Source organism: Aethalodelphis obliquidens, unplaced genomic scaffold, assembly GCF_003676395.1.
Source record: "Aethalodelphis obliquidens isolate GAN/ISIS:26980383/991018 unplaced genomic scaffold, ASM367639v1 scaffold10, whole genome shotgun sequence".
NCBI classification, from domain to species: domain Eukaryota; kingdom Metazoa; phylum Chordata; class Mammalia; order Artiodactyla; family Delphinidae; genus Aethalodelphis; species Aethalodelphis obliquidens.
Window position 1 is genome coordinate 28,237,770 of NW_020837954.1, and position 25,423 is coordinate 28,263,192.

The 25,423-nt window shown below is 48.0% G+C and overlaps 1 protein-coding gene across 7 annotated transcripts; it reads right to left on the reverse strand.

Moving 5' to 3' along the window:
* Nucleotides 1–5,905: 5,905 nt before the first annotated feature.
* BMP4 (bone morphogenetic protein 4) lies at nt 5,906–19,805 on the reverse strand. Of its 7 annotated transcripts, none has more exons than XM_027111276.1 (4): nt 19,688–19,805; nt 9,476–9,600; nt 8,038–8,414; nt 5,906–7,060 (listed from the first exon to the last, which is right to left on the reverse strand). In XM_027111276.1, exons 3-4 carry the CDS (start codon nt 8,405–8,407, stop codon nt 6,204–6,206), a joined length of 1,227 nt encoding a protein of 408 aa, XP_026967077.1. In that variant the 5' UTR covers nt 8,408–8,414; nt 9,476–9,600; nt 19,688–19,805; the 3' UTR covers nt 5,906–6,203. The 7 variants fall into 7 exon arrangements, with proteins under 7 accessions (XP_026967077.1, XP_026967079.1, XP_026967074.1 ...); XM_027111278.1 differs by lacking the exon at nt 19,688–19,805 and adding an exon at nt 19,484–19,586 and having other exon boundaries at nt 8,038–8,361; XM_027111273.1 differs by lacking the exon at nt 19,688–19,805 and adding an exon at nt 19,375–19,487.
* Nucleotides 19,806–25,423: the final 5,618 nt, after the last annotated feature.

A 25,423-nucleotide genomic window follows, 5' to 3' on the forward strand; every position in this document is an offset into this window, starting at 1 on the left:
CTGAGTTTTGAAAGACAGTGGGAAAAGTGGCTCTCCTTGTTAGGGGTGCCCACCCCCTCCTTTCCAGCCAAAGGGAATGCTTTGCTATGCAAATAATGAGTCTGATCTCAGAGGAAGTGAAGGACCCAGGATAGTAAAGAAACTCACCTTTTGGAGGTAAACTAACTCTTTTAAGGTACCATTGAACAAATTACTTCTCCATGCTCTGAAAGATCTTAGTGCCCTAAAACCCCCAAATCACCTGAGATTGGTTTGTTCTGTTGAGGGTCAGGCCTCATAAAGAGTGAGTCCCACGGGGAAAACATCTTTTGTCTGTCCTAGTTAAGGTACATGAAAGAAGCATGTGGAAATCACTCAGCAACTGGACATTTGTGTTTGACCCCAACCAACTGGAAGCTGAAGGCTGCAAGTGTCAAGGTCGGTTCCAAGCCCAGTAACCCAACTGAATTAGGTTTCAGTTTGAGACTTACTCTGTTTAGATAATTCCGCTTCCCTTTCCCATCACCTTCAGTTCCCAAGAAAGCTGGTGCGAGAAGTCAGGGCAAGAAAATGAGGGACACACATTGAGTCCAGTAAGAAACTGCTCAACCAGTGGTTTCAGAGACCTTTAGTATGTCTCTTCTTCTCTGGGTCTTAAAAGAACATATGCCCAAGATAACTAAATCAGGTGGATACAAGTCCTGCAGTATAAAATTTTCTGAGCCCCAGATGTCAGGTAACCCACTTTTCAGGATACTTAAAACATACAAGGAGCATTCTGTTTAGTACTTTAGCACAACATTTAAGTTGAGCCTTAAGAAGTCGGTAAGAACCTTAATGAAATTTGGAAGTGATGCCCATAGCTCTGCTATTATAACTAGGCTGCATAAAATTACCCAAGGATGACTAAGTTTTATACCCAGCCTGCTTTCACAAAGGTGATCTGCATTAGCATATATGTAGACCATACATTTGAGACATTAAATGTTAAGGTTATAATATTTATCTGAAATTAAGAAAAATGGAAAACAAAATAAAAGCTTTATGAAAATTTGTAAGTATATGAGCAAAGAATGAAAAAGAACATAGAAAAACATGAATAGTTTTAAGATGATGAGGTTATAAGTAAATTTGCTATCTCATAAAAAATTTTTAAACTTCATTTTAATAAAAACTAGAAACAATAGAGGAGGAAAGAGATAGTTGCATCTAAGCAACTGGAATGAGATATTACAATTGCACATTAAATACTTGAGTCTGAACTTTCTGGAGGTGAAGTTAAGTCTGGGTTAGACAGCTCTCACTGACCAATTTAAGAAGGTTGATAAGTAAGTTCTCAAAAGATACACCTTTTTCTACTTTGTAATCCTAGGTGAATTCAAGGGACAATGGGTACAGCCTTAACTATACTTGTTGTTATCCTAGAAAAAGAGCACTTCATTGTTTTTCACAATAATCTATAGAAGACTAAAGTAAATTGAATTCACTTAGAAATTCTTTCTCTCCTTCTCTCTCTCTCTCTCTTATAACGTGCATGTCTTTGGGCTCTTCCCCTGGGTCCTACCTCAATAACAAACTGCTTTGAAAACAAAATGACAAGGATTAAAAAATTAGCATGAGGCTTGAGATGAACACAGTTACACATTATCTCAACTGAATCATGGAGAACTCTGCACAGGATTCAGTCAGTTGCTGACACCAGAGGGACAGAGAAACAATTTCAGGAGTAAATGATAGAGTCCAATATTTTAATCTCAAACAGTGTGCTTTGGATCCTTTAGAAAATCATCTGCTGGCCAGGCCTTCAGTTACTAAAACTAAAACTATTGCTAAAGTAATGACAATGAAACTACGCAAACTAGAATCTACTTGCACCTTGGCTTGGGGGTTCAAGGATTTAGGCTGGGGGTCCTTGTTTTGAACTACGTAACAGCATTTATATTCAGGGTTTTTAGAGAATATTTTGAAAAGAAAGAAAAGGCAGAAACAATTGGAACTTGCTTCAGTTAATTCCTTAAGTAAGGTGACTTATGAATGGTAATTTCAAATGACTTCCTCAGTGAGAAAATATTCTAATTCCTTTTTCTAGGATTGACTAAATGTTACACATCTTGAATTTTTTATCCTTCAAAATTTCCTGTGGCTTTTAAAAAATATTAGAGCAATCAAAAATTTTTCCTAAAAACAAGCCACTTTTCTTCATGAGTGACCACTTCAGTTTTGACCCGTTTATTTATTCTGCCACTAAGTGCTGAAAGCATAGGGAAATGGGACCCTTGCAATACCACCCAGGCCCCATTGCTAACCACTCAACCTACTTCCAGTTAAGTTTTCAAAATTGTGCTAGTCTGTCTCAGATGGTTCACCCAAGTAATTCTGCATCATTTCTAATTTGACAGTCCACCAATTATCCTAAATTCCTCTAGGTAATGCTAACAACCTTCTGATTCTCAGGTAATGTAAGGTCACCAGGGTTGTTTTTGCGTTATTCTTTTCATCTTAAAAAGAGAGTGTGTATATGTTATATAATTTGCTCTGAGTTGAAGCAAAAGTGTCATTAAGGACAAACAGTTTGGAGACATGGGCCTGAAGCTTTATTCTCCTAGATTCCCCTTGTAACAGTAACACCATGCTGGGCTCCGGCCTTTGAGTGGCGGGTGACAGTAGCAGCACTGTGACTCCACTGGTCCAGAGGCCCAGAGGAGGTCAGCTGAGGTGATGTCAGGTATTACGGGCTTGGCATCTCATTTCTGAAAGAAATCAGCCAACTCCACTCATGCACCCCCTAGGCCTCCTCTATTCCCCTCCCTCTCCCAACAGTTGGGGCAGGCATGGTGGCAGTTCAGCCGGAGCCCCACTGGGCTCTGTGTCCTAAGGAGGCTCAGAGGGCAGCTGGTGAGCCCTGTCTGCACGTCCGCCCTCAGCTCTGCTCCCGTCCCGCCCACACCCCGTTCAGTCCCTCCAAGATGCGAGCCCACGGTGAGCTCCCCAATTCCTGCTCTCCACCCCCAAGGAAAACCCCTCAAGATCTCGACCCCTCTTACACGCGTCCACCCAGGTGAGCTTTCTCCCCGGACTCCACAGCCCTGCGCGGCCGCTTGACCCCGTTTCACAGGAACCGTGCGGACCTGCCTTAGGACACGCGTGCGATACTCGGATCCGGCTTCCCCTGAGCACCGGGTCCCCCTGCGATCTGGCGGGGGAGCCCTCGGTGCAGCTCCGCGCAGCCTCCAGGTGAGCATTCTGGTCCCCGACAGGGAGGACGCCCCCTGGCGCCCCCGCGGCAGCTGGGCCGAGAGCTCCGGGAGCAGGCGGGGGCGGAGCCTGTCCGCGAACCTTGACGTCCGGCCAAGGCCGGGTGATCGTCGGGGGCTGCCAGCTCCGCTGCTGCCCTGAGCCCTCTCAGTGTGGCGCTGCCCGGCGGCAAGGGGGTGGTGGAATGAAGCACGGTCAAGACAGAAAACAAAGTCAGCAGGTCACCTGGCAGGTTCAGAGTGAATTATGCAACGAAAGTCGGGGAATGTGTGATGCGTTCCGGGGCCACAGACCGCCCCCCACCCCCGCCCCGTAGCTTTTTTTTCTTAAGCTCCTAGGAAGCCGGTTCCAGTTTAAGGGTTGCGCAGGGATTGACTGAGCAGCTCCTCTGATGTGGTTACGGCTCTGTTGAATTCCTCAAGTGATTCTCCCTCCCCATCTTTCTTTAAGTAATGGGAACATTACTCTGGGCAAAAAAAAAAAAAACCACACTGGGATGGGGGCAGACTTGATCCAAAAGCAACGACAAGAATCACCCTACAACTTGCATAAGGTACTCAGTCGAGCATTAGTCCAAAATCTAAAATACTGAAACCTAAATTAGATCATCACATACATTCAATTCCTTATCTTCCCGAACCTCAGGACTGTGCCTTCAAACAGAATTCAAAGAGTTAAATCTGGCCATAGCTCGTTGTTTTTCATGCTAACATTTGTGGCATTAGGACTATTTTGTTAACTAGGTATATGCAATTCACAGAATTTCACGGTAAATTCCCCAGACCAAATATTTGCCTGAACAAATAAACAACATTATCCATTCCTGAAAATAAGCCAGTGGTGGGGGGGGAGGTTCGGGGGAGGGTGGTTGCTAGAAAGTGACCTGAGCCAGGCAGCCACTGGGCTCAGGATTTGCCCTCGGATGATTTGTCCAAGTGCTAGAGATCTGCGGGTTCCTCTTCAATGACACGGACATTTCAGAAAGTTGCTGGAAATCGGGCAAAACAAAACGAGGCTGCCTGAGGGGAACCCTTAATGGGCTTCCCCTAAATGATTTATTCGACCTCCTTACCATTAATCAAAGGGGCAACGACCTGGGGGGCTAGGGGAGGGGGGAAGTAACCCTCTTTGCAGGGAGTTTTGGAGGAACTGTGGAGTCTTGCTGCCTTTGCCTGGGGCTCTGATCTCCTCTCTCCACCTGTGCTCTCCAGGGAGCTGGGGCTTTGGCAACTGCTCCACTTCTATTTTTATTGGTTTCCACTAAGCTGCTCCTTTCAGAGGATTGTAGGACTTCAGCAATTAAAAACAAAAATGAGTCCTGCTTCACCCACCCCACCCCCAAGAGCACATGGAAGAGTGTGTGTACATGAATGCGGGGGCACACTCAGCACCACAATGGCCACCACCACTGCCACTCACCCCTACCTCCTCGTGAAAAGAATGCACTTCTAACAGCTCATCCCACAGACCACACGAAGACACTGCTTTTGCCCCAAACCCAGCCAAGCCCATGCAGAAGAAAAGCACACACAAGAAATGAGCCCACGCAAGCTAAACTTCAGGGTGTCATTTACTTGCTGGTGGCAAAAAAAAGCAAAGGTCTCTCCTCTGGTCCTCTGAGCCCCTATATCCGTGTCCTTCCAGAAACCCATTTCTCTGCCTCACTGGCAGCCCTGAACTGAGGGAGACTGCTCAAGCACATTAGCATTTTCTATTTTGTTTGGTCAAAAACTGAGCTTTGTCCTTGGAGAAACCCTGGCTCAGAACATCACATCCACCAGGTGTATCACTTTCTGCTCAGCTCCAGGGAAGGGGGGAGGAATGGCACAGAGATGCAAGGAGAGTTGGCATTTGACTCGAGAGACTCTATACAGTGGGATGCTTTCACAGTGCCCACTTGGAAATTCTGACCCTTCAGTATCTGACCTCATTCCCACCCCCCAACCCAGCTCAATCTCTTGGAATTTTGAATTCAATGAAAGCCTTCACCTGGGGAATAGGAGACAAGGTGGGAAAAGTCCAGAAACACTGGAGAATTTCTACCATGTGGTATATCAAAATAGTGGTCACCAAACTTTTTGAAAGTAAGGCAGATTATTTATTTTATTGGATAAAACCCACTTCTCAAAAAAAAAAAACCTCAAAAAACTCCTGCTTAAAACACACATACACACGTTAATATGTGAGTGTGCAAATTAGTTTTGGTTTGAAAATACAACATTGGTGCCTGTAATAACCGGAGATGCCCTGGGTATCATAAAAGCAGAGGTGGGAAGCACTTCCCTAGAGTTGAGACTCTTACCCATCACACTTTGCTGGGACACACCTCTAACAGGTGAGTGAAAACAGAGGATGTACAAAGAGCCCCAAACTGAGTCTTTAATCTGGCCTACTCCTTTCATCCCACTGTTTCTCCAAGGCATGTGTCATCCAGATGGGAGAGGATGCCGCGTCCTTGTCCTTGTTAACATTAAATAGAAATGGAAAACAATTCATCCTGGCAATTACCATCCTCCACCATCAGTTTACTTCCTGTCTTTCCAACTTAACCACCTCCAGTTACCACACTCTGACTTCCACAGTGCCCCCAGCCCCACCTTAACAGAAAAAAATCTCATCCAAAAGAGATGGGGCGAAGGGAGAGAAAGGATTTAAGAGAAAAAGAACATAGTTTACCTTTAAAATAATGACTCATTTTATTTTTTCTTTTAATACGTAGTTATAAATATATTTTGTCAAAATATATGATCAATATGGTCAAAACATTTGCACATAAAGTCATAAATAAGGTCAAGGTGAATGTTTAGATTTTTTTTTCCTTTCTTTTTTTTTTTTTTTTAAGATAAAAGTCCAGCTATAAGGAAGCAGTCTGTGTAGTGTGTGGGTGAGTAGTGGATGGAACGTGTGTGTGTGTGTGTGTGTGTGTGTGTGTGTGTGTGTGTGTGTGTGTCCCCAAGGAAGGCCTGATCTCAGCGGCACCCACAGCCCTCTACTACCATCTCCTGATAATTTTTCAGTACCACCTTGTCATACTCATCCAAGTACAGCATGGAGATGGCGCTCAGTTCGGTGGGAACACAACAGGCTTTGGGGATACTGGAATTGACAGAGTTGACCAGGGTCTGCACAATGGCATGGTTGGTTGAGTTGAGGTGGTCGGCCAGTGGAAAGGGGCAGTCTCCATGGCAGTAGAAGGCCTGGTAGCCTGGTGGGGCCACAATCCAGTCATTCCAGCCCACATCGCTGAAGTCCACATAGAGCGAGTGGCGCCGGCAGTTCTTATTCTTCTTCCGGGCCCTCTGTGGGTGATGCTTGGGGCTACGCTTGGCCCTCCGGCGTCGGGTCAAGGCATGTCCCCGGCCATCATGGCCAAAGGTGACCAGCAGAGGCCGGAGCTGGGCCCAATCCCCACTCCCTTGAGGTAACGATCGGCTAATCCTGACATGCTGGCCCTGGCGGGTCCGTGTCTGATGGAGGTGGGTCACCTCAATGGCCAGCCCATAATTGGGCTGCTTCTCCCGGGTCCAGCGAAGGACTGCAGGGCTCACATCAAAAGTTTCCCACCGTGTCACATTGTGGTGGACCAGTCTCGTGTCCAGTAGTCGTGTGATGAGGTGCCCGGGCACCACTTCTGCCGGGGGCTTCATAACCTCATAAATGTTTATACGATGAAAGCCCTGCTCCCAGTCGGGGCCCTGGTCCACCTGCTCCCGGAAGAGTCGAAGCTCTGCAGACGAGATCACCTCGTTCTCTGGGATGCTGCTGAGGTTAAAGAGGAAACGAAAAGCAGAGTTTTCGCTGGTCCCTGGGATGTTCTCCAGATGTTCTAGGCACAGTCAGGGAGGAAAAGAAAAAGGGAAAAAAAAAAAAAAAGCACATGAGCTATTTCAGAGGCTGAAAAATCAAGAAATAGCTAAGAGTCGGGTGATGAGTGATGAACTCTGCTTATATAGTGGAAGCCTATTTGGGGGAAACAAGCATACCGTTTAATCTGAAGGAGCAGATAAATGGCGCAGCTAGCAAAGCAGCGAAGCCTAGCTAGCGTTCAGCAAGCACCAAAGACAGAATCTCCCAATCTCCTTTATACGTCTAATAATTTCCATGTGTTGACTCCTTACTCCACCACCATCAGACTTCCCTTTTAAAGCCCTCTTGGCTTTGTGTACAGTTTGCTTTACAAGTGGTTGTAAAGAAAAAGAGGGGCCAACAGAGCAGAGGCAGGAGGGAACATGCACACAACCACCTTCTGCCTCTTCCACTTTCGAGTATGTTACCAAACATTTCCCCAGCGATCTTGGAAGCACAGAGCATGCCTTGTTGATCATGTTACAGAGAGGAAAATAAATTCCAACACAGTAATGATGCTGGTGGATTAATAACTCAGATTTACTTTGGAAAAGAAACATCCGCTAGGAAACATTCAGATCGGATTACAAGGCCCCTATTGAATAAACCTGACAAACACACAGCTGTAATATTAAATTCAGTAGGTGCTTTGAAAAACAGAAAAAAAAAAAAGTCAGAAACCCTGGCATAAAAGGCTTTGATATAGCAAAAACACACGGCCGGGGCTAGCCCACGTCTGAGTGGTGTCATTCCCCTTCTCCCCAACCCCTCCCTTCTGTCTCCAAAAAATAAATTCAGCCACAACTCTGAAAACTCCAGAAAGCAAGCAGCTCTGTCCCCCAGCCTCCTGGATCTGGGGCTCTGAGGTAACCGGAACCCCTCTCCCCTGGAGCTTCCACTGTCCCACCAGGCAGCCCTACCGGCCCTCCCCAGCCCAGACTCGGGGCAGGGACTGACCTTCGTGGTGGAAGCTCCTCACGGTGTTGGCGCGACTGGCGGGGCGCTCGGGATACTCCAGACCGATGCTGTGGATCTGCTCCCCCTCCTCCTCCCCAGACTGAAGCCGGTAAAGATCCCGCATGTAATCCGGGACGACCGTGCTCTTGCTAGGCTGCGGGCGGCGGCGCAGCCCGAACATCTGCAGAAGTGTGGCCTCGAAGTCCCGAAGGAGCTCATGACTCTGCCCTGAGCGGCGTCCTCCCGCGTGGCCCTGAATCTCGGCGACTTTTTTCTTCCCCGTCTCAGGTATCAAACTAGCATGGCTCGCGCCTCCTAGCAGGACTTGGCATAATAAAACGACCATCAGCATTCGGTTACCAGGAATCATGGTGTCTCTGGGGAGGGGGAGGAGGTGGAAGGTTAAAGAATAAATAAACACCGATAACTAGAGAGAAATAGAGATGTCTCTGCATACGCACATAGGGCTAGAGCTAGAGGGTCAAGATGTAAAACAGGTCAGAAAGATCAAGTTTGTGTCTTCGCCCTCACACACACCCCTCACCACCAGCTGCAGCCATGCACGGCCTGAAAGTAGGAATTGCCCTGTAATTACTTGGTCTAACTTGTTTACAGTCAAATAACCCCAAATCAGATAGCCTCCATCCTGTTAATCTTTTTTTGTCCCAACTGCTATCTGAGCCATGATCTCAGCTTGGCTTCTTCAAGGATAAACAGTTAACATTGAGAAGGTAAAGAAGGGTGGGGGAGGGAGAATTAAAATGCCATCGCTCTCCTCTCCACTTCAGACCTTCAGCCTCTCTCCCCCTCTCCCTCCACCCCCCTTCTTCCTCCGCCCTCCGAGCCAGAGCCCGACTTCCACCACTTCCAGCTGGTTCGGAGCAGGAGGGAGGGAAAGCAGAGAAGCAGGAGCAGGGTGAAGACACGGGGGAGGCAGGGTCTGGGGGCGGACCGAATGGCTGGAGGGTTTATTTTACTGTGGCTGATGAGTTTGAAATGCCCAGCAAGAAGCATCTGATCGCGCCCTCTCGCTCACTCCCGGGGAAGGGTGTGTGGGAGGGGATGAGTCCGAGAGCGACCTCTGTGAGTTTTGACAAGCAGCTAGGAACTCGCCACAGGGGCACTGGGTGCTCTCCAGTTATGTGGGGAGGGGGGCCCTTAGCCCCCCCCCCCGGCTGAGGACCTTCCATCTGTTTAGCCCCCTCTCGCTTCCCTTTCTTGCAACGCACGGATCAGAGAGAGCGAGTGGGAGCAAGGAGCACTTTAAATAGAACCGGTGGGCTCCGAGCGCAGTGGCTGCCCGGCCTAGAAGAAAGCGACAGCGCTGCCAGAAAGCAGAGTGTGGAAGGAAGGTCCGACGGGAGGGACACAAGGCGAGCACGGGTGGGGAGGGCAGAGTGAATTCCCGGGAGGAGGGAAGGAAGAGGTGTCTACTCACTGACAGAAAACAAGGCATATAATAACAGTCCATGATTCTTGACAGCCAATCTTGAACAAACTTGCTGGAAATGCTCAGAGGAGCTGCGGCAGTGCGTTGCTCTGGATGGCACTGCGGAATGGCTCCTAAAATGAATATTTGAATATAATGAGACTCTGGCGCAGACAGACTCTGTTTTTCTTCCAGCCCCTAGGCGTCACGTGAACGCAGAGGCCCCGCCCCACGCACGGAGGAGCCCGCCCTCCCCGAGGCGGGCTGTGAAAGGGCCCGCGCGCCCGCCCCCGTCTCCCCACCCCCCAATCCCCGCCCGCCCGCGGCCCCGCCCCCTCCTGGAGAGGCCAGCCTCCGCGCCAGCAGCCCCAAACCTCAAGCGGTCCGGGAGGAGCTCCGGGTGGCGTTCTGCGGAGCCCTCGGCCGGTCCCCGGGTGCACCGCGCGGAGGACGTGGTCCTCGCCTCTACCTGTAGCCTTCGGTGCGTCGGGCTGGGCCCTCGCGCCAGCGGCCTGAAGCCGAGGATCTGGGGGGCACCGTAAGGGCTGCGCCTTTCAGCCCGAACCCAGCTCAAGTGGGGCCGGGATTGGGGGCAGCGGAGTCTCAGCCGCTGAAAGCCACCACCGAGAGTCATTTAAAAAGGAAAGTGCTGAGGGACACACAGACACACGCGCCGCGCGCACCCCACTTCCTCCCCAGGGTCTCCGAGAGGCCAAATATTGCTCCCAGTGACAGCTAGTCACCCCCTGGCGAACGCTTGCGAATGTTCAGAAGAAGTGGGCAGCCACTTTAGCTCCCAGCCAAAAGCGGCGGACCCTGTCACGCGGGGCCGGGGCGGGAGACGTTTAGGCGGTAATCGGTGTGGGAAAGTGGTGAGGGAGCCGCCGCTAGGCTCTTTCCTCCGGTTCCTTTACGGAGAGAAACTCCGCACCTCGGCGATCCCTGCCAAGCAAAGCAAATATCCGAAGAAAGTGGTCGGTGGGCCATTAAAGGCAGAGGGGCGGACGCCGAAGCGCAAAGCTCAGGGCAGACGCGAAAAGAAGCGTCTCCTCAGAAAGGGCGCATCGCATTTTTCAGGTCTCAATGTAGCGGAGGTTTTACAACTCCCGACCCGGCGCAGAAAGGAAATCCCACCGCATTCCCAGGAGTCGAGAAAACCGTGAACAGCTTTCGGCCTGCGCTCGACCTCTGCGTCTGCGTCTCTCTCTTTCTCTCTCTTCCCAGCTTGTCTTTTTTAAACTACTACTCCTCCCCCGCCACTTCCTCCCCCACCCCCTTCCTCCTTTGCACCAGCTGCAGAGTCGCAGCAAATATTTCTTCAAGAATTTTACCAGCCCACAGCTCAAGGAATTACTGGGATGTCCTAACCGAAGATGCTGCACGCGTGGGTCGCTCAGCACGGGGGCCTTTTCAAAAACCTGACCCACGCGACTCTGAGTCAGCCCGGCCTGCCCCGGGGTCCCGAGTCCCACGACTCCCGCTGCAAAGCGCACGGCACCCGGCCGCCCTTTCCTGAGGCTGTTCCCAGTTCCTGCCTTGGGTCGCTTCAGAGCTCGAGGGCTCAGGCTGCCGACCTCACTCTCCTCCACAAACTTGGCTTTCTTCTTGGGGGCACTCTCGGGAAGGCTTGGAGGAAGAGTTGTAAAGGACTCCTCTTTTAAAGCGCTTAACCCTCCCTCCGGCCGCGGCAGCCCGGCGCCGCCCGACAGCGCGCTAGCCGGGGTGTGGAGGCCGCGGGCGCCCCTGCGCGACGGTCCACGCCCGGCGAGAGCCGCGCCGCTTTTTGAGCGGCTTTAGGTTTTCCCGCTCCCGCGCCACCGCTGGGGCTGACTGCGAAAGGGTTGGGAAGAGCAAAGAGTTTTATTGAGACGCCCAGAACCTTCAAGATGCCCCGTGGGAGGAGCTCCAGAAGTGGGAAAAGCACACGGAGAAGGGTCGGTCCCCGCGGGCGAAGGGACAGCGGAAGGCGCGGGCGCCCGCAGTCCGCCGACAATCCTCTGGCCCTAGGAATCTCCCAGGGTGCGGCGGGAGCGCGCGCTGCGCTAAAACCCAGAGGCCGGGGGAAGAGCGGGTTGTGTTTCAACTTCGGATTCAGAAGGATTCATCTCTAATCACATTTTTCTCCCCCAGTTTTCTTAATTAAAAAGATAAAAGCCGAAAAGCACTTTAGTCTCCAGAACTCTTTCTTGAGGGGCGGGGATGCAACTCGTCCTTTACTTCCTTGCCCGAGTTTTCGCCCAACGCCAAAGTTTGTTCAGAGGTGGCCTCAGTTTACCAAGTCAATGTCTGGGGGTTTTAACGTCTCATAAAGCCTTCAGCCCACAAAACGCGATCCTCACAAACCGCTATCCTCACAAACCATTCACCAAATGGTGCCCGGGAAGCCTCTAAGGTCGCGGGCGCAGCTCCCGCGGGGAGGGAGGGGTCCACAGGGACCCGTGAATCCCGGGACACTTTCCCGTCGTCTCTGAGCCGGGAGGGCCAGTAAGAGCCACGCGTCCGCCGTGCATCTCGCCAGCAACTTTCCAAAGGACACGACACCGCAGGAACCTGCGTTTCCGGGGCGGCTAGCATCCCGGCCGTCGTCCCTACAGACCCTACACCGTGAAATGATAGAGGAGCAGCTCCTTGGATGCTGCAAGTCCACGAGAATAGCTCGTGCGGGAGGAGCGTTGGGCAGCAGCGGTTCGCCAGCTTTCAGGGGCATTCGCCGGCTGGGGGCCGGATCGGGTGACACTCCCCTAGACGCAGCCCTCCCGCGGCGCGCACGCTCCAGAAGCAGGAGAACCGCGCTCACCACCGCGGAACTAGCCCTGGTTAGGTGTTCTCTCTCCACCTCGACGCCCCTCAGTTCCCTCACTTTCTCCGGACCTCAGAGCCACCTCTCCCCTTTCTCTCCTGGCCCTTGCCGCCGGGAAATCGCAAATGCTAGTCCACGAGCGACGTGTTCGGCTCAAGACTCCACGGTCTTTCCCAACGACCTCCAACTAAAGGATTCTCGTCTCCGCTCTTCTCCTGCCCCGAACCTACCAAACGTGGAAATCGCCTGGGGCCACCGGACGGAGAAAGTGGTCCGGGTAGAGGCAGTGGCATATATGGAAGTGACTTTCAGCGCAAGCATCCCTACCTCTAGCCCACCACCGGCGTGGGGGGGGGAAGGGAGCACTTTTTGCCTCTAGCCCACCACCGGCGTGGGGGGGGGGAAGGGAGCACTTTTTGCCTCGACACAGTCAGAGCCCCCTACTTCTCCCCTCAAGGATGCACCTCAGCCTTCCCCCCCACCCGCCCTTCGCCAGGTAGCCTTGCTCACCATAGATCCCTGCAGTAGCAGGCTCGCAAGCAGCAGCTCCTGGGGACCTCTGAACAGCTGCAGTGAACCTGGGCGAGGGCTGAGGACTGGGACGCAGCAGGCTCGAGACGGCGTGGACGGGAATCCCATCAGGGAGAGAGGCGAGATACTCAGCCCTGATCTGCAGCGGCGTCGCAGGCTCCTGTCCCTCGTCTCTGATGCCAAACTCACCTAGTTTCCGGGCCGAGCTGCGCTCCCCTTTCCTCCCTCCCTCCCTCCTCCTCTGCCCTCCCGCATCTTCTTCCTCCTCTTTCCCTCTCTCTCTCTCTTTCTTTCTTTCCTTCCTCCTCCTCTTCCCCGGCAGCCCCTCCCTTCTTCCCTCCTCCCTCGCTCGCCTCCCTTTCTGGGATGGGAGCCCCGCCCACATCCTCCCATCCCGCCGCCGGGCCTCGCCTCGCCGGCCCTGGTCCCGGAAACCCGGGCAGCGCCCGAGTCAGCAGCTGCTGCCCAGGCTGGGACGCCGCTGCCTCCAGCTCCGGGAAGCGTTCGGGGCTCACCTGGTGACCACGTGCAGAGGTACTAGAATGCATGCATCGACTAGTCCCAGTACCTTCCAAAAATACCCAGGGTAGTCTGGGCTTCTCTGAGTTTAGAGTAGCTACTGCCCAAACCGATGATTAAAACACTGAGTAATCACCATTCACCCGGGTAATTAGAGATAATGAAACACCTCTAAAATCAGGTTATGGAGAAGGGAGCTGTTGGATGGGTTTAAAGGGAGGCCTTCCATAAACTGTTAAAGGATTTCCAAACGTTGAGAAACAGGCTGTGCTCAGAGCTGTGTGCTTAAAAGAGGTACCAGGTACCTCTTTGGCTATTGAGAGATGACTTTCCTTCCAAAGCATTTTTTAAAATGCTTCTTGTGGAAAGCCTTGGTGACCCTCAGAAAGTCAGCCCTAATAAACAGTCTACTTCCCCCTGCCCCTCCAGACCTCACCCTTTTGAGGACAGAGGAGGCTTGGAGACAGGCTGGGGCAACGTTTTTATAATTGGAAAAGTCTGTTTGTAACTCATAACTTCCAAGAACCAACAAGGCAGTTATTTTTGTTATTGTTGTTGTTGATTTTTGATGTTGATTTGTGGTGCACCTAGGAATCCTTAACATCAGCAAACTGACATTCTAAGAAGGTAACAACCACAGAAGCAACAACCTTTTTGGCCACAAGGACACAAGACAATATACCCTTTGGTCTGTTTTTAAAGGAAGAAAGAAGATGAGGAGTTGGGCCTTTCCTACAAGAAAGTGCTAGTAATCGTATTAGCAGGGAGGGGGAATGTGTGGCTTTATAAACCTTCCCAAACAGACGGAGCAACGAGGAAGATATCAGCATCATCTCTCTGTTTTACAAACACCGAAGGAGAAGGACAGCCACGTTAAAGGGACTTGCCCAGAGCCCTGAAGTAAGTCACAGCCTCTGCTCTCGAGTCCTGAGCTACTTCAGCTGCAGGGCAGGGCTGAGGGTCACTGCCCTGAGCTCCAGGTAGCTGGGGGAATACCAAAGGATGGAGCATTTTCTGTGCTGGATTTCTTTCCTTGGGATAGATATTACACTTCACTGTCTCAAGAAGGGCATTTAAGTCTTTACTTAAAAAGATACTGGTCCAAGGTAGCTCTTCTGTAAAAACTACCTTCACACACCTCCAATATTTATAAAACAGGAATTACTTCCTGTGTGGAACACAGGTTACAAAGGGTGGGAAGTGCTTGAGATCAGAGAAACAACTGTGAGAGCAGAGCCAAGGTCTCCTGCCATCTTTTCCAAGTTAGGCCTGTGAAGTCTTTTAGCCTAATAATACATCAAACAAGGGAGACAAGCTGAATGGCTTTGGGCAAGTCCTTTAATTCTCTAGGGTCTCAGTTTTCTCATCTGCATAATGAACGAATTAGGCCAGATAATTTCCATGACCCTTTTCAATTTGAAAATGATTTAAATGTTTAATTGAAAGTTTATTATATTAAACATCAACCTTCTTTCATTTAAATCACTTCTGAGCCCACCTCCTCTAAGAACCTCTGATTAAGCAGGACAGGGCAGTACCACCACCCTGAAAGGATGACTGACAATATACCTCCAGCTTCCAACATAATCAAAATTACATTAACTATTAATAATAACACCAAATTAAAACTCCATTCAATCATTACCTAATGTCCATCCTAGGGCCCTAAGCAGTGTGCTCCTTCTGTAAGGAATAAGGACAGATTAAATGTTTACCAAGCCCCCTAAATCAATCACTACTGTTTTAATCATTAACAAAATGTGTTCCTTAATATTTAAACTTGAAAGCAACAGTGATATGCTGTGCTTAAAAGCAGGGCTTTATTTCATTTTGTAGCACCAGATAATAGGTTTTTTTTCTTTTTTGAAACCCAAATGTTTTTGGATGATAGCTATTATCTCATTTTGCTGAAGCCCAGATACTAAAGTGGCCATTGGGCCACCCATGAGTCTGTGAAACTCATAGTCTAGGAGTTTCTAATTAAGCCACCTGACATACCTGGTTGAGACCCTGATATGAATCTTTAGATGTGTGTTGAGAGAACTCAGCTTCAGCTCTCCTGGGACAGCTTTATTTCTAGCCCACATTTTAGATGGGTGCAAACCATCATTATCAACTCCCTTTACTCCTCTTTTTGTTTGTTTTGTTTGTTTTTGTTGTTGTTGTTTTCCTTTTCTCATGCCAAAGAACAAATCACTTGTTGGTTAAAGAGCTAAATCGATCCCAGCCTAGAGATGAGAGGTGGTGAGGGCAATCAATCCAGTCTTTTCACCATCTCAAGTTTACTTGGGAATCTTGATGTTTTTGTAGAACGTAATATGGATGGATCAAATGAAACTGTACCCTTAAAACATATAGATTAGGAGGAGAAATCCATCATCATTCAAGAGCAACTAGGGCTGCTCTGCTGCTACTGCTGCATAAAGGGCGTTCATTTGTGGGCATTCCCTGGAGAGCATCAGGAAAGAGTAGTTGGACAGTGAGCCCTTAGAACAGCCTTTCTCAGTGTATGTTCTGGGGACCAAAAGCTTCAGAACAAGCCTGCAGGTGCTGATAAGAATGCAGACTACCTGGCCTGGCTGCCTGAGATCCGGATCCAAAAATCTACATATGTCACCAGGTTCCCTGATGATTCTGAGTACACTGAAGTTTGAGAACTACTGTTTTAAAAGTCATTTCCCTTACATTTTCAGTGCTGATACCACTGAAAGGCTGACACCTAGACATTATTACACAGGCAAGGAATATGCTTGGCTTGTGCTCTATAAACTGTTAAATGCGGTAATTATAGCATTACTACCTCCAAACACACCTAATAGGTTTTTGCAAGTGAAAAGATTTTTAATCCTATAGGTGTAGTAGTCCTTGCTTCAGGTCCTTGATTAAAAACCACATCAGGTCTTCAAACCTTCTTTGCCGATTGTCTGTTGAAGCTATGGAGGGGTACTTGGAAGAAATTCCCAGCATCATTGCTGACTTTTGAGAAGCAGTAAGACAGATAAATTGGAATTGGAATTATAAGGGATCTCTGAAGGCATTTGCTTTTCTCTTATTAATATTTACCATTTATCTCATATTTGCTGTCTAGCCCTCATGACAGCCCTCATAAAATTTCAGCTTTACAGATGAGAATCTGAAATTTAGAGAGGTTGTGTAAGTTGCTCAAGGTCACGGAGCCAGTAGGTGGTGGCCCCCAAAATTCAGACCAGCTCAGTTTGTCTTCAGCTTCACGTGCTGAGAGCTGGGCCTGCAGAGGGCTGGAAACCCATGGCCATAGTTTCTGACTAAACACGGCTTGCCCTGGAGGCTTTCCCAAGGCCAAGACACCAGCTGCAGCTCCATCCTTCTGTTACAGAGAATTTCAGGGTATCTTCCTGGTCCTTGGAAGACAGAACAAAATCAAGACCCATTAGCTTATCTCCTCCTGCTCTTATTACATAGCCCACCTTAGGGCAAGACTTATGTGACCTTCCCTGGGAAAAGGCTGTGATCTTGAGTAAGAGGCTGCTTCCCTCTGCTGGGTCTGTTTCCTCATTGTAAAATATGAGAATGGACCAGATTCCTCATAGGTCTTTCTCAGGCCCCAAGATCAAGAAACGATATACTGTCTATTCGTTAAAATCGTGGTCAAGTGGCTTAACCTCCAGAGTCTTGGTTTCCTCATTTACGATCTGAGAATAACAATTTCTAGTTCATAATGTTCTTATAAGCATTAAATGAGTTAATGTAATAAAATGGCAGGTACATAAGTGCTCAATAAATATTAGCTATTATTATTGTGCAAAGGTGGTGTTGAGTTTTATTTACAGTTAGTGATAAACTTTTTAAAGGAAAGGGCTATATCTCACATTGATTTTGTAACCATTGGTACTGCACATATCTCAGGCATTGACTGAATAAAGGCTGTTTACGTGAATCTGCATTCATTGAGTTAACATTCATTATGATTTATCGGTACAGATCTGACCCAGGAACACGTCTCTGCGAAGATAACTAATACCTGTCAAAGTAGACATTCATAACCACTAGGCGCAAGGAAATAATAGACCAGATGACAGAGCCAAAGCATTTTCCATCTCTGGTTTTTCTGGTCCCTAACACCTCTCACTTTTAACAATTTTTCTCTGTACCTCTTGCTAAAATGTAAACCCGTTTCCTTTCCTCTGCTCTGCAGAAGAAATATAAACCTGATTGCAAAGTTTTCCTTCTCCAAACATTTGAGACTGTTGTCAACCCTTGATATACCTCACTCAAAGATAAATAATATTGGATTCTAATATTTTCTCATGAATAAAACAAAATGTACTACTACTTCAGTTCCTTATGCCTTACATTGTTCTCTTGCTACTTTCTGGGATATATATTGTTTTAATCCTTCAAAACAGACCAAAAATGGACAGAGAACTTTAACGAAGACTCCAGAGAGAACAGATGAAAAGACTGCTTTTATGTCTTAACACGTTTAACATGTGGATGGCAGACAGGGCATGGATATTGAAATTCCTCCCTTTGCAAAGAAGGGTTATGACAAAGAGGATGGGATTGGTACACAATGGAGGATATTTGGCTTCTCCCTGTTTTAGGCTTCCTTTGCTAAAAAATGGTCCGCTGCACTCACCTGATTCTATGGCACGGATGCTGTTTGGAAACAAATTACTATGGAAGGTAGCAAGAAGGTTACAACCTTGGAATGTCTTCATTCTCAGCGCGCACATCCTTCTCTTTCTCTCCCTGTTGTGCATGAACAGTGTGACTTGGATAAAATGCAGTGTCACTGTGGGGTGAGTTTTGGAGGCAGTAGCAGAGTCCTATTTGGACATCAGGCTGTACCAAATGAGTTGTTGTAGTTCCCCAACCAGATGTCACCTGGGCGATACCATCTAACCGTCTCCCCTCACTTCATGCTAACAGCTTTCTATCTAGTCTTTTGCAAGGAAAGGTTTGTCCAAAGAGGTATGTGATCCAAGAAATTGTTATCATATAAATAAAACTTGGATGTTTTTACAAATAGCTTAAATATATCAAGGTCCTTGGGGGGGGGGTCCTCTTCAAGAATAAAAGTATATTATTTGGAATCCCCTCAGGGATTACACATAGATGTAACAAACACTTTAAAATGCTTGTCGATGTTCACTTTGGGAAAACTCATCAGGTTGTATACATGAGATTTGTGCAGTTTTCTATTCGTGTTGTATTTCAATAAGAGTTTACGAAAAATATTCTTTGGAAATGACTTTTTTTATAGTTGTTTTCTTTGACTACCATTTGAAGCCTACCAGCAAGAGACAATGTTTCTAGGCACCTCAGATAACCAAGGGGTTGCACAGGGCAAAGCTAGAAGCACAATCTGTAGTCCCGGTGGCCACAGCAGTGATGAAACCCACCTATGGCTTCAGGGAATCCAGTCTGGGACCTCCCAGAGAAAAGCAGCGGCACCAACCAAGGCCTGGTCTCTGGGGACCAGTGCAATCCAAAGTAGAGGGCAAGGTGCTGCTGCCCCCGACAATTTTCTCAAGCGGAGGAGGGCAGGAACAACTGGGCCAGAAGAGAAGCTCCTGGAGGCATCTGCACCTTGTACAGCTCTTCCCCTCCTTGGCTGACAGGCTCGGACTGGGCATTGCAAAGCATCAGTCTCGGGGGTGGGGATGGGGGAGACAGGGACCCCAGATGCTTATTTCATAGGATAAAAATGCACTAAGTCCAAAGGAGAGGTAACATCTTCAGAGAAAGAAATAGGGTCCGCCCCCAGCTTCTGGGAGCCCCCGGCTTGGGGGATCGGGCTGGGGACGGGAAAGTAATAGAGAAAATGGGGCTCCGAAGGAGCGCCTCTCTTGACCCCTCGCCAAAGCCGAGTCCCAGCTCAGACACAGAGATACGTCTGAAGTGCCTGTGAGCGGGGTTGGGCCCTTTTTGGGCCCTTGCGTCCCCAGGGCCGGGCTCAGAGATGACACAAACTCAAATTCAAGGAGTCAGAGAAATCGGAGAAGGCTGTTGAGAGGGTGAACTGCGGGAAGGGACCGAGCCGCCTGTGCGGAGCAACGGGGAGCCCGGCTCTCACCTCCTGCTGCCGGAGCATGGGGTGCGGACGACGGCAGTGCCGAGTCAGCCCCGGCGCCTCTCCGCTCCTCTCCGGCCGGCTGCGGGCACCTAGCTCCGGCTCCTCTTACCTCGCACACTCACAGCAGGCGCCGGCGTGGGCCGCCACCCTGAGGACCTCGACGCGCGTCCCAGGCTCGGGAGGTTGCGGGGTGCGCCGGCAGGGACGCCCCAGCAGGCGTCCTGGGGTGTCGGCCCAGCCAGGGTGGAGGCCACCCAGCTCCCCGCACCGCCCGGCCCGCGTTATTTTTAGCTCGGCGGCTACACCTTCCTACCTGCAAGAGCTCGCCCCGCTCTCAGACTCGTTTTGCAGGATTTGTGCCCCAGGTGGCTAATCTGACCCACACTTGAATAAACAGCGAAAGCGCGGGCCACGGGGTGAGCCGCCCGTGAGGAACCTCCATCCAGAGCGCGAGAGGCTCCCGAGACGACGTCGACGTCCCGAGACGTCGTCCCCCTTGTCTTGGAGACTGGGCCATTCCTGCAGCAGGAGAGAGGGAGGAAAGAAGGGAAGGGGGGAAGGAGGAGGGAAGGGAAGGAGGAAGGTAGGTAGGAAGGTAGGTCCTAAGCGCGGTTCCTGAGACAATTTTGCTCCTTCTGCCTGCAGTTCCCCGTGCGCCGGCCCCGCCCTTAGATTTGTTGGGGCACAGGGTACCTGAGTCCGGATTATACTCGCAAAAAATTAAATCTGGATAGTAAATGTTAAGCTAGCCGCCCTCTCCACTACCGGTTCCATCCTATAACAGGTTGTTCAAGCAGCAGAGTCTGGGTTTTCCCATCAGGTAAGGAAAAGAGTTTGTTTCCCCAGGTGCCTGGGCTCAAGGGATCTGCTGTTTCTACTTGCCAAGCCCAGCAGCGGTACCTGCAAATTTATGCAACACCGGGGAGGCGAGGTTTATAAGGTTAGGAAGAGGAGAAGCAAGGACCTGGCATGGAGAAGGCCAGCAGCAGGTGTGAGGTTGCTGGAAGGGGCTTCAGATCATCTTTGGTGGAGCAGTGGGTCATTGCCAAACAACCTAGGGGGCCCCCAGCCTTCTCTGAAGGAGTTAAAAATGAAACATAGCAAGGTAACTCTGTTATCCAGTACAAAGGGATGGCAGGCTGGCTTTTGAAGCCTTTGCCTCATAAGTCCGATTTTCATTCTGAATCTTTTTGTTCCTCCTTTGCTTCCTACACATTAGGGTGTCAGTACAAGTAATGGGTAAGTATGTCTTCAGTTTGCACCAAAATGTTTGTGCCACTCCTGACTAGTTCTTTAGCTAGAACCCGAAGAGTTTGGATAGTCTTCTTTTATTTCCCCAGCTTTAGATAGAATCCAGGTGAAAAAAAATAAGGAGGGGGGATAGAAACTGGAGGACTGACAAACTAAGGGTCTTAAGGGGAATATAAAAGCGAGTGCTGGCTTTCTTTGTTGTATTTAAATTAAATGCTAATCTCTGTAGAGATTCTTAAACCGGCTATGTGGCCTCATTAAGGATCTCTAGATGGATTTTAGAGGATCTGTGAAAACCACAAAATTTATGCATACAATTTTGGGGGTAAGTGTAAAAGTGCGTGTAAGGGAGGATAACTTTATCCAATTTTCAAAGGGATTTGGGACCCAGGAAAGGTTAAAAACCCTCTAGACTATGGTGCCTGCAGTAAATCTTTCTTCTTGGGATAATGTCTCCAAGTTGCACACACACAAACCTTGACTCAGTGGTACATAGCTTTCACACCCAAGAGCAAAATGTTCTTAACTCTAACTTAGCAGAAATGTCTCTCCATTTAGAGCCAACACACACAGAGGAAAGGAGCCTGGCAGGAGAGCAGAAGTGCGACCCGGAACCCAGGTCCCTGCTCTGCCCCATGTTAGCTGGAGCCCACCTACCCACCTAAGACTCCCGAGATTCTTAATGTGTAGATCAAATGCTGGAGTGTATGTGAAACTATTTTAATGCCTATGTGAAAACATATGGCTAGTGGCATTTATGAAAATAAAAGCTGCCATTCCTGCATGCTAGTTATAATTAGATGAACAATTATGTAAATAATTATAATTATGTAAATATTTGCATATTCTCTTCAACCATATACTTATAAGGAAAATCAACCTACTTTGGATTCTTGACCATCGTCAGGGACGTTCAAGTTTCATTATCTCATTTAATCCTTGAAACAATTTATGGTTTATATACTATAGTTATTCCCTTCCTATTCCCCCCACCCCCGCTTTTTTTTTTTTTTTAACATTTGAAGAGAGGCATAGAGAGGCTAAGTAAACTGTTGAAGACTGCCCAGCTAACAAACGCCAGATTTTAACTCCAGATGAGGTTCCTGCTTTAGAGAGGGGATATTGGAAAAAGAGCAAAATTTGTTCAGATTTAGGTACATGTAATTCCTATGGTACTTGTGCATTCTGTGCAAAAGTGTAAGAGTTTGAAATAGAGCAGCCACACTTGGGATGTTCAGTCCTTGCATATACTCTTTGCTGGAAAACTGTCTTTAACCCATTCACTTCCTTTTCATTTCCTCCACAGTTCAGGTTCACTAGCATCTCAAAAGAAATTGATACACAGAGTTCCTTAGTGGCATCTATGCTTCAACTAATTAAGCAGCCTTAGAAGGGAAAGGACACCTCTGCCCTCCACTCCTGCATCCCTTCCAGTAACCCTTTGCAGTACGAACTATCATTTTTGTCAGCTAACATTTGCCAAAAAGGCAACCCCTCAAATGGTTAAATATCTCACTCAAGGTGAATCAGCAAGAACACAGCTTTTTTTTTTTTTTTTTTTTGGTGTATACCATCAAGTCACCGAGCTGATGTGAACAAATAGATTCATTTTGCCGTCTCTGAGTTAATGGTACATTAAAAGAACCACCATGAGCTTTGGTCCACTTTCTTTTAAATACTTTCTTATGTCTTTAGCATTGGTATGTGGGTTTGTTCAACAGTTAATTCTTCTATTTTGTTTCTCTTTAGCATAAAATCCATAATGCCAAACTCTACACTACATAGTTTGTGGAAGCTCCAGAGAGCAGGCAGACATCTGTTCTTGATCTTTATGTTTTAATTACAGCTTGAGAACCAGTATCACAGAAAATGAGTTGCTGGAGGGCAAGGCCCAAAAGCAAAAATGAAAAAATATGGATCATAGTAGGTTCTTTGCTCAAAAAAATTATGAATTATGGTAAGTTTCTGTAAAGGACTCAGGTTGCTGGGCTGGAATAATAGATGAAAACATGGTCTTAGTAACATTTTGGTGCTTAAACAAGGGGGAACTGATGAAATGATTTTTAAAAGTTCAGTAGTAATTGTAGTCTGATTTTTTAAAAAACAGACTTAAAATCAGACAACCTCGTTTTAGGTATAGATAAAATGAGCCCACACTACATGTATGAACTTGGATACATGATTTGATTTTTAGAGGCCACCATTTCTTCATGATTATATGGGCTATATGATCTCTAAACTTTAGGTGTCAACAAGATTTTTGTGCAAAGGACCAGACCCAGCAAATACTTTAGGCTTTGTGGGCCTCATACTGCCTCTGTCATTATTCTTCCTCTCCTTCCCCCTCCCCCCTCCTCCTGGACCACTACCCCCGCTTCTCCTCCCTTTCTTCTCTTCCTCCTCCTCCTTCTACAATTGTTTACAGATGTACAAACCATTTGTATTAGTTTGTTAGGGTTGCTGTAACAAAGTATCACAAACTCTGTGGCTTAAACAACAGAAATTTATTCTCTCATAGTTCTGGAGGCAAGAAGTCAAGGGATGAAGGTGTCAACAGGGTTGGTTCCTCCTGAGGGCTACGAGGGAATAACTATTCTATGCCTCTCTCCTAGCTGCTGGTGGTTCGCTGGCAATATTTGGCATTCCTTGGCTTACCGAGGCTTCACCCTGATCTCTGCCTTTATGTTCACATGGCTTTCTTCTGGTGTCCCTGTGTCCCAATTTCTCCTTTCTGTTGGGACACCAGCCATATTGGGTTAGGGGCCCACCCTACTCTAGTATGATCTTAACTAATTATATCTGCAATGACCCTATTTCCAAATAAGGTAACATTCTGACACTGAGGGTTAGGACCTCAACATATGAATGGGGAGGGGTGGCACACAATTCAGTTCCTAAGACCATGCTTAGCTCATAGACCATATAAAAATAGACCATAGTTTGTTGATCCCTTTAGTCAGGCCCCTGTTTGTTCTAAAATCCTATAATTCTCTGTTCTCCATGACTTTAGGTAACAAACCGTCTCATGATATTCTTTCATTTAGCAAATTTTTATCGAGCATCTGTGTGTGCGAGGCCCTGTTTTTTTTTTTTTTTTTTGCTGTGTGGCTTGCAGGATCTCAGTTCCCCAGCCAGGGATTGAACCCGGGCCACAGCAGTGAAAGCCCAGAATCCTAACCACTAGGCCACCAGGGAACTCCCTAGGCCCTGTTCTAGATTCTGGCACATAGCATTGAAAAATTAATAAAAATCCTTGTTTTCCTGGGTCTGATTGTCAAGTAGGAAATGCAGACCACTGACAAAATAAACACAAGCTATAGCATGTTAGATGGCAACAGGTACTAAGAATAAAAACAATGTGGGACTAGAGGGATGGGATAGGGAGAGTGGGAGGGAGACACAAGAGGGAGGAGATATGGGGACATATGTATATGTATAACTGATTCACTTTGTTATAAAGCAGAAACTAACACACCATTGTAAAGCAATTATACTCCAATAAAGATGTTAAAAAAGTAAATAAATAATGTGGGAAAGAGAGATGGTGACAAGGTTGAATTTTAATCGGGTAATCATGGAACGGTTGATAGAAAAGGTAACATTTGAGCAGAGACCTGAAGGAGATGAGGGAGGCAGCAGATGGATATCTGGGGATACCACGTTTTGTCAAAAGGAAGAGCAGCGTAAACTCCAAGGTAGAAGTGGGTCTGGTTTGTGCCGGGAAATACCAAGGAGGCAAGTGTGCTCGAGTGTAGTGAGCTAGCTGGGGAAGATGTGGTTAGAGAAGTGAAGGGCTGAGAGCTTAGATGGTGATGGTCTTGCACCCAAAGTCAGAGCCAGTGTCTAGAGGGAGAGGAGGGAGGGTCTAGGCTGCACAAATTAAGGAGGTGCTCACTCTCAAGGTCCTGGAAGGGCAGGTAGGACCCCGAGAGTGAGTGCCTCCTTAAACTGTGTGCCCTCGGTGCCTCCCTCACCTAACATTAGTTCCGGCCCTGGAAAGGGCTTTGCCTTCAATTACAAGTGAGTCAGGAAGGCTCTGGAGGGTTTTCAGCAGAGAAGCAGCATGATCAACCTTACAGTTTATCAGGATCACTCTGGCTGCTGTGTTTAGCGCAAGGATAACATAAAGCAGACCAATTGTTAGACTACTGAACTATCGATAATTTCCCAAGTAGAATGGTGAAAGGGTTCTTACCTGTTAACCTGCCGAAAGTTCTGCCACCCCAAACAGCTATCAGGCAAAGCCAGTGGACCTTGGGTCCTTTTCTTTTGGTTCTCACTTAACATTTTTTGGAGGTCACCTACATGCTAGACTAGATGTATGCGAAGTACTGGGATTCCTATGATGAACAAGAAATGGTCACTGCCTCAATCAATTGTTTTTTTCATTCTTTTCTTCATTCCCTCTTTCCTTAAAACATTTTGAAATTTAAAACACAAACAAAAACCTTGCCTCAGAGCTTATCTTCTAAGGAATTCACACATACTTTATTGAGGTTTTCTGGTCCAGGCTCTCCATTTCCATTCCATTCAGAGTGGTATATGAATGGTCATGAGCATCAAGGAAGGACTTAGGAAATCAGCCACGATTTATTATGACTTCTCATGGGAATACTACATCTCCCTTTCAATCATAGGACCAGGAACTTCTAGGTCCAGAAGCTTTAAGATCCTCACACTCAACTCTCTTCTTTTACAGAGGAGGAGACTGAGGCCCAGTGAGATCAACGTGCAGTTACACACCTACTTAGTGGTAGAGTGGGGCAGGTCATATTTTTCAAAGTTGGCTGAAACAGTG